Consider the following 9,729-nt stretch of genomic DNA (forward strand, 5'->3'; position numbering starts at 1 on the left):
GTTCACGTGGGGGGGGGGGGGGGGCACATGGCACGTTGCATAGGGCTTGTTGGTTACTTTCCATTTAATTTTCCATAGAAATACATATGCCCCGTTATCCTTATTCAAAACGGGCAGGGTTGCCGTCAAGTGTATCAAAAACAGACCACATCATAATACGAAAGCCTTTATTACAAATGATATGTTTATCATTCTATAACGCACTTCTCTGTTCCACTCATATTTACAACACAAAAAAAAAACAAGATTCATCACCACCCTTTTCAAAAATCATGACAGGGGCAACAAAAGAATTTTTTGCGTGACGCAATTGCAAACCTAGATTGAAATACATGATGCACGTACATCAAGAACTGTATTTAATACCATTTTGAAATATTGTCATATAATTAGTAAAGGTGGATACCATCTAGAATGCTATAGGCACACATATCACCATAATGAATGTTGACCAAAGCCTACCCAGGTATCCGGTTTAAGTATATGAAAATATGAATGCACACGTGAATGAGACGGACAGTGGAACACTAAGTGCTTCGATCTCCTCTGTCTTTAACAATATGGATCCTGCGGATGCTAAACATCATAATATTAAATGTACAGTTTTTTATCAAGTCATCATCTTGTCACACATTATAACACCGATTTTTACGTCGGTTTTCTGTGGGAACTTAAAGGCCACCAACACTAAATATATACCCACATTATATGCTTGCAAGACTTTTTTCGAAATAAATAAATGAATTAATTAATAATAGTACCGGTAGATAATAGCAATTCAGCAGTTATTTTAAATAACTATGAAAGTCAATATACACTGTGCACTAAATCTAGGCACGTAGAGAAATGCAGAGTTTGTAACCCCTGGAACGAGTATTTTTCACTTAATGCCAGGAAAAACATGTTTGATAACTCCATCTGTCGCTATAATTAGTTGACAACCATCAAACACGTACTGAAAGAGCCCACGAATTAACGTCCGGCGCACACTACGAGATCCAAGCTCAGTCATCTAACTCAAATCAAATTTGAAACATCATTGAAAGTGTGCGCTGACTTGAGATACAAAACACGCTCGACATTCCCCGAGGAAAAAACGATAACAACCAGTCGAATTGCTAAGCTCACGAGAACATTCGCTCAGCTCGTAACTCATAGCGTGTGCCGGCCGTAATAACACCGGTATTTTATTCATTTGTGGAAATACAGACCAAGAATCCCCATTTTCGAACAAAAATGTTCACTAGTTTATAACCGTGACATTGGACCTGGACGACGACACAGTGATATATAATAGATTCATTCACAGAATAAAAGCGGAAATCAAGTCAAGAGCTGCTACCGCCGCTGTTGCTGCCGCTGCTGCTGTTGCTGATTACCCCACCAACACGGAGGGGATTTCACTGCTTGGTTCTTTCTCCGACAGACCCGCAGTACCGACCTCATCAGGTACCCACTGGATCTTGCAATTCACGCTGACCGCTTTGAGCCCAGGCGGTCCAGCGATCACACCGGCCTTCAAACCCTGCCTGCAAAGATGGAAAAGCTTTTTGATAAGAAAAATCGACCACAAATGAAGGTTGTTTATATTTAAGGCAAACCACACATGATTTCAGCAGAAGTGACACTGCAGACAGGGTTAGATCCATTCATGTGACATTTGAGAGAGAGAGAGAGAGAGAGAGAGAGAAGGACGAAAAGAAACCCAAGGATGGAATGATAAGGAAATGTATATCAGTGAAATATAAATGTGAAGGGTATCTTTCATTTTTTCACAACCAATAAACAAAATGATAATTAGGATAATAAAGATACGACAGCCCATCTTAGTAGGCGATAAGCTAGGGTCATTTATCATTCGAATGAAAATTAAATTGTCGTTTGGTTACCACGGTTCATCTCTTGATGAATTTATTACTCGAAATAACCACAAAATACTCCAAGTATACAAAACAACATTTTTATGCATTATTTCCGCATTCACCACAGCGGGAGCTATGAGCACAGCACCACCGACATATGATGATTTATGGGTCCGATAGAGGGCGGCACTTTTCCATAACTCATTTTCATTTGAACAAAGTGTTTTGTAAGTTCTCTAAACTTTTTTTTTTGCTTTTGAATGCAATCTAGGTGCATGATTGCGTCATAACCCTACCCCGTCAAAATATGAATAAAAAAAGAACAGAATATCAGAAAAAACTTTTTATACAGTTTTAGACTGAGTATTTAGCAAATTGTCTGATCAATTTCGTCCAAATCCGACCACCACCTCTCCTCTGTGTCATATTTAGTACGAACAAAGCGTGATGTAAGGTGTAAACATACACACGGTACCCTTTCACTAATAAAGACAAGATACATGTATCAATCTCAAAACTTTTTTATCTTAAAACAAAAATGCCACTTTCGTTTATCTCCTTTTTTTAGAATTCCGTCAGTCCCCACAATTAATTAATCCCCGTTAACCACTTTCACATTTAATTTTTTTTCTCTTTAAAAATTAGAATGCAAATCATTACATATGTGTATAGTCAACCTACCCGCAACAGGATAGCCCGGTCCTGAAGCACTCACAGCGCATGCAGTCTTTGGTATATATAACAGACCCGGGACGGAGTCCGATCCCTTTGTACTCGCAGTAGGGAAATGCACCATAAGCTGTAAGAAAACAGAACTTTGTAAATCTGTAGGTTTTCGCTGATATTGTTGTAAACTTGTACATGATAATGGGTATCATCTTAGAACGAGGTGTTCGGTATTTGTGACGTCATGTGAAATAATAAAACATGTGGAAATCCGTGTAAAGTGGGATTATATTTTTAGTGATAAAGATGAAACTTGGGGTGAAAGCTCCGGGAAAGTTTTCTTAGCAACCAATACAAAAATGACGCGCAAAGCATGGAGCATTCGCATTGTTTTGCGATAAAGTAGACAGTAATTATACATAATTTAAGCAAAACAACCAGAAAATACCAACGAATAAACTCTATCAGATTATACTTGTTGCCGTAACGAACCCGTTAGTCTGCCATTACTTCTGACCCCAATGTCCTTCAAAACCCATGAAATCTCGCTAAGTCTCGAGGTTAGATATTTCTATCCCTACAGTAAAGTGATACTTTCCGGTTCTTATTAACACAATGTGGAATGGTCTGTTAGTTTTAAATATTAAAAAGGAAATCCTGAATCAGTGAGTCAACGCACCGAAATCCAAATATCGGATTAATGCATTTTTGCAGTCGAAATGCCGTGTTTAAGTAACGTTAGAAGGGTTATAAAAAGCAATATACACTTTTAAGATTACGGCATGGAAACGTTTCCTAAATTGAAACAAGAACTGCACCCATTAACTGGTGGAGATCTATCGGTAAAACTGTCGGTTTAATGCATTCCACAAAGTAACATGTTGTGTTGAAAGGAAGTATTGGTAAGGATTTTATGTCAATCTTTAAATATTTATGTTTCCCATATGGAATACTGAAAATCTGCGGTAGGGTTAAAACACAACCATTAGAGTTTTTTGTGGTGCAGTGATGTTATTTCAGATCCAATGCGGCCAATAAAAAGCGCACTTGTGTGCTCCTGTACTCCTAAATCTGTTTATATATTTCAAAGGTATTACAGTCTTAAAATAGTATCACTGAAGTGGTGGTTATTTAGAGTAGGCTGAAATGACGCCTCATAGAGTGATTTTTCCCTCTTAATTCTCTATGGACAGTACATAGACGCCTAACACCATCTTAACCATATTAACTTCGCAGTTTCAGTTTTATGACAATCTTGATTTTGCGTGCAGACATTCAAATATCATATCCTTTTTTTACATTTTAACCTACAATCGCAGATCTAAATTATAGTTGATGCATACTGTTAAACAATATACTTCACGAAAAGATGTCGGCATTTTTTTTTTTTTTTTTTTTTTTTTTTTTTTTTTTTTTTTTTTGCGTTCGCAGCAAACCTGTAATGCAAACTATAGCAAGTATTAGAAAAAGGCATAAGTGTAAAGAAACGACAGAAAAAAAGGGTAACAAACTATACTTACGTGTCAAGTCGATCTTCGGTCGTGACCTATTGCAGAAAGCATCAACATTAAGAATGAAGCAGCAAACGGCCACAAACGCAAGGGAAGCAACTCTTATCTTCATTTTGTGCCAATGTAAAAGTTACGGGACCTGTCGCTTTTTCCGAAGTTCTTCGGTGCCGGGAAAATCTGGACGGTTCTTGCTTTCGAATGGGTAGAAGTCTGTCTATGATTGATGCCGTAACTTGGCTTATATGCTTATTTTAAAACGAACCCTTGACCACGTGAGTTAGCAGGCACTCCGTTAGCGTCAGCCCTATTTTTATCTGGTTGATATTTTTAAGTTGGCCTTACTGCACTGATGAATTTTGTGCGTGCTTGATCAAAATTACCCACTCTGTAAGGAGAATTACTCAAGATGATATTTGATGAATGCTCCCTTTGAAGAAGTGCGCGAGTGTCCGCCAAATCACCTCTCTGACGGGAAACGGCTCAGAAAGCGTACATAAATACTCTCGCGCACGTGCACAAATCCACTTCCTCTTCGCCCGTGATGAATGTTAGGATTGCTGAAAATGTCTGGAATGGGAAAGAAATTTAAGCGAATTATTTGCTCGTTCCAACCGCACGGAAACGTGAGCGATGTTTCAAGTGTCTCGCAAAGCAGGCTATCTCTAATAGAATTCTCAATGTCAAAATGCCACAGCGCTTTAAGCACCTTTATACTCGTTTTCGGAGGATAAGGTGAGAGTATATTTAGAACTGTGACGTCGCGGGCATCACGCTCCCGCTGACAGGCTGATGAAACATGCGAATTAATTAGTGAAGGCTATAAATAGGTTGATTTCTGTGTGTTTCCTGCTTACGATTTTTGGCAGATTTCTTTAACGAAATAATACATTCATGCAAACTGAATAGATCATGAATTAAAGGAAAACAGGTGCAACGGTTATACAGGTCTTTTGCACTAGGGTGTAAAATGTAAAATGTTTACTGCAACATGTAAAAAAATTGGGAAGGGGAGGTCGACAGAAAAACAAACATCACCTGATAAAATTTTTCACTGCTATTGTGCGAATGAAAAAATGTTCCCATGCAAACCTAAGTTAGGTAAACGAGAGAGAGAGAGAGAGAGAGAGAGAGAGAGAGAGAGCATAAAAAAAGGAAACGAACCGAAATTACAAGATGACATTCACAGTAAGTCAGTACACCGGCACTTGGTTAGCGTATAATTTATATCGTCAAGGTGTCTGGTGCCTCTCAGCACGTAAACAAATTATTTATACTGGACACATGGTACATACGCCTCTTTACCGGCATCATCAATTATATTTTGGCTGTTGCAGCCGCTTGTTTATTCATTTTTATACTTTATTCGTTATTCCCAGCATTCTGCATGATTTTTCATGGTACCAATTTGAAACTGGTTGTCATTGAATTTTCTACATCTCCCAAAGTTCCAGAGCCAGATCCTGTTTCTATAGTATCCAGCCTCGATTTGAGCAAGACAAGACGAAAACTGGATCATTTTCCGAAAAATGCAAAGTACAGTCAATATTGTGGTTCTGTTAGCCTTTAAGTTTAAGTAGATGGATTAAGCGTACCTTAACAGAAGTTTGTAAACAACTTGGCGGCTTTACCTTTTCTTAGTGTGTTGCATAATTAGGTTATGCAATGCTTAAAACGTAAACATTTTGTTCACCAGAAATATATCCTGTTTACTGATATCATCGTGACTTCCGCTGAAGTATTTCCCATGTGCAGCAATGTTGATTTGATTGATATGGTATTCTCCTTGGCACCCATGCTAGACAAAACGGATCCAGTCGAGTCGAGATAGCGTAACCTGGGGCACGCCAACGACACGCGCGTTGAAATTCATGTGGTAATAGGAACAAACCGCAATCATTTTTCTGATTCTTCAGATTGCTCTCGATCACGCCATCGAATCGTTACTGATATGTTTTGTCTACTCTTTGGTTTCAACTCCTAAAATGGCGCCCCACATGTACATAAACATAGTACTCACACAACGGACACAAGGCCTGTTTGTGTCTAGGTGATACTGAATAATTATATTCCTCAGAATTCGAATAGTTCAGGTCCTCAGCAGTTTTAGGACACTCGAATATTAATTTTACAACGGGAATGTATCTAGCTTGCTGCAAAGTTTTGGTTTTTTATTCAGATTCATGGTATATGAAACCTGTAAGAAACAAGAGACCACAGAAATGTGGTATGTATAGAATGTTGTCGAGGAATTGAAAAAAATGTTGAAGGGTTTAAGTGTTCTTAACAATTTGCTAGTGCTTATATATCGATCACCACTTAATCGAGTAGTAAACGCAGAAGTTTAATTCTAATGCACGCTTGTAAGCATCCTTATTCTTTATTAAATAATTCTTTATTAACCATTTTATAATTATTTTGATTTTGCGCAGTCAATGAATAATTTTTTTTTTTGTATAAAAATCCAACGTTTAAACATGAACTACAGTGCATGTAGTAGACGTTTTAATTTTGTTATTTTCAAAAGTTATTTCATGTCTCGGGATAGGGGCTTACATGTACATGTACAAGTAAAAAAAAGTAGAAATAATCTAGTTCAAATTTCCACTGTAAATTAATGTACCTGTTACTCAATATATACGGGTATTGCATTGTACTGAATAACTTCTTACACCTACATGAAGTAGACCACTTGTCTCGGTTAAACGTGATATTTGAAAAACACAAGTACCAAGTACTCAAGAGTCTTAAACTATTGGGGGAGTACGTTTAAACATGAACTTTAAATATTAATTACGTGTCTGATAAAATTCAATTTTCACTCATCCCAACGCCACCACGACATGCTTCAGTGTCATTAACAACCTACCTGATGTATTTGTGGCTAGAAATGTCCCTCCTGCTATAAACGTCACATTTCGAGGGTGCAGATAGGTGGTTAAAATTTGCCTTATAATAAATCTTCGCCTACGCTTAATCTGGAAAGCTCATTTAATTTGTTTACGTGAAAATTGTCTCCTACAGGTAACTGTCACTTTTTGAACTGCCACTTTGTTATGTTTTCCTTACCTTGGATTGGTATGTTAAAGGGAATTCAATCTCGAAGCTTTTAAACTCTTTTTCCTGTTGTGGAAGAATTCAGTTTAGTAGAAATCCCCACATTGTTAAGCTCTGTTCTACAAATGTGGTGTTTCTACCTTAAAACAAGCCCAAAATTTCCTGTCTTTCTGTCACCCTGTCTTTCACTCTGTTTTTTTTTTTTAGAAAGAAATCTTTCTTTCAGTCTGCCAGAAGTCATCTGTCACAGCTATCGCAATGATACAACCAACGATATTAAACTTCGACATTTCTTATATATTTAATAATTTATATATGACAGCGCTGGTACGTGTATGTTCAGTCAGTTATCTTGTGTGTCTAGGGATTATGCCTTTGAAATCAGCCTGTAAACGACTCAAGTAGTGAAAGTTTCATGGCTTATTCTTTACAAGTGAATATTTCTGTTATACATGTAGGCCTACATGTAGCTGTACAGCAACTTACTGAGAGAGAGAGAGAGAGAGAGAGAGAGAGAGCGTGAGAATGCATAATGGTTCATTTTGCCTCCTGATTACCACGTCTAAAAATAACTTGATCATTTTCATTATCATTTAAAGATGTTTTTGCACCAAATACAATAACCTTGGTTGATTACGTTTAAGATTAGATCACTACGGGGGCGAGTGTAGTTCCGTAATTAACCAGATTACACCATTTACATTCCTCCTACAATGATTATCATAATCACCGGTAAATAACTTTTATTGCAGCATCATTTTTATAAATTGCTTTGCTTTCCACGATGATGTGCCTGTAGTGATGTTTAAGATTCTAATCATCTCAGTGCTCGTATAAAGATAAAAATATCATCAAGAGTGCGAGGAGCCTGGCATGCTCATTAGTCTTTTCTCAAAATTAAAAAAAAAGTTTTCTGTGTACCTCACCAAGTATTTCTGTTTTTGGCATAGGCTCTAGACATAGTTGTCTTAGTTTATTTTTACTTAACATTAGCATTTCTATTTATATTGCATATGTCGCCGTAGAGATAATTTATGTGACTCGATCACGGTTGGATGTGAGTACCCCCAAGTGAGTATGTGTGCACGTGTGTGTGTGTGTGTGTGTGCGCGCGCGCACTGATACATATATGACTCTACCTTGGTTTTCTTGGGAGTTTCTGACTATGTCATGACAAGAGAATGAGTTTTGTATCCCCTGCGGTGTAGACAAGCAATAGATTCAAGCTTGCCAACCGAGGCCACTATCACCACGGATCCGATTATATTTGGACCTTAAGGTTACGCCTAAGAAATTCATTTGAAAGGTGTGTGGTTTGGATTTGGGTTTTTGTCGTTATTGTATTGTATTTGAAACGCAATGAAAACCTTTTTCATGGAGGGAGAGCTGTTATCATTGGATGGATGCATTTCTATTAATATTCATCCAATCGACTTGAAAGAAAAAAGAAAGAAAGAATCAATACAATAAAAAAAGAAGAAGAGAGAAAAGAAATAAAATATTCCTTAACAAGTTTTGATAATTTTATTATATTGACTTTTTTGCCAAAACAACAAATTTTATTAGTATTTGGATAAAAATTATCTTTCTCGTACAAATGTAACTAGAAACATTGTGCTTCACGAGACACGTATACCCTGAGCGTTATTAAGCTAGACACTTTGACGATTTAGCAAATTAATCGTGTTGATCTGATATAAAAAATATAAATACATGACATTGAAAACGTATCTGTTAAGATCAACTAAAATAGATAAAATGTACCCGAGCTTTCGGCTTGTGTCTCTTCTTCGGGGTCTAAATTTTCAGTCCTTGAAGAAGACGTTTTCCAGTCCTTGAAGAAGACACTTTTATCTATCTTAATAATTTAATTTATGTAACGTAAAATTATTTAAACTACTATTAATCTTTATACAGTATATGTCACCCTAAGACTTAAGTAACAGCTCTCTGTCCCTTAACCCAGGGAGTAATATATCCTTTGCCACTGGCGGTTCCAGATTTGAGGTCAGTGCCCTTTGTGTTTGACGCCGTTATCGCCATCTGTACAAAGCCGGAACTGCCTACAGTTGCTTGTCCAGATCAAACGGTAGCCATTTGTAAACCATGGCTATCTGCTGAGGTAGAGTGCCTGGAACCTGTTGTCTAACTATGGCTGGAATGGCCTGTACCTCCGTGACCGGATTGTCCACTGTCTACCTGACCCCCGCTCTTCCCGCCACTAGTTTTGGACACTGACATTATTCCAACTAAACCGGGGTAGGGTTTTTGGGGGTATGTGTTCGGGTAGGGCTGAGCATGCGGTTGATGATATGGTTGAGCATGTGGTTGATGATGTGGTTGAGCATGTGGTTGATGATGTTTTTGAGGATGTGGTTGATGATGAGGTTGAGCATACTGTTGAGGATAAGAGTGAGGATTATGCGCAGGTGCCTTGATGGCAGGCTGATGGTTGTATCCGTGGTTTGACACCGTTCTGTACGGGTTATACTGTGGTTTCTGTGCTGGAGGCGGGCTGTATTGTACGGGAATGTACACTGGTTTTTCAACCGGAACGTGGACGACCTGCGGTGGTTGTGGAACAGGAACGTAGTGTGTTTTTGGCGGCGGTGGTGGCGGCGGTTGTGGTGGTGGTT

General features: G+C 38.0%; 1 protein-coding gene across 1 annotated transcript; it reads right to left on the bottom strand.

Annotated features, from left to right (window-relative positions):
* Window positions 1-150: 150 nt before the first annotated feature.
* Window positions 151-4,729, bottom strand: LOC106160907 (beta-microseminoprotein). Its single transcript, XM_013537679.3, has 3 exons — window positions 4,049-4,729; window positions 2,544-2,661; window positions 151-1,529 (listed from the first exon to the last, which is right to left on the bottom strand). Exons 1-3 carry the CDS (start codon window positions 4,149-4,151, stop codon window positions 1,376-1,378), a joined length of 375 nt encoding a protein of 124 aa, XP_013393133.2. The 5' UTR covers window positions 4,152-4,729; the 3' UTR covers window positions 151-1,375.
* Between the last annotated feature and the right edge of the window lie 5,000 nt (window positions 4,730-9,729).

This window comes from Lingula anatina, chromosome 5 (genome assembly GCF_051362555.1).
Source record: "Lingula anatina isolate TDL-2025a chromosome 5, LinAna3.0, whole genome shotgun sequence".
NCBI classification, from domain to species: Eukaryota; Metazoa; Brachiopoda; class Lingulata; order Lingulida; family Lingulidae; genus Lingula; species Lingula anatina.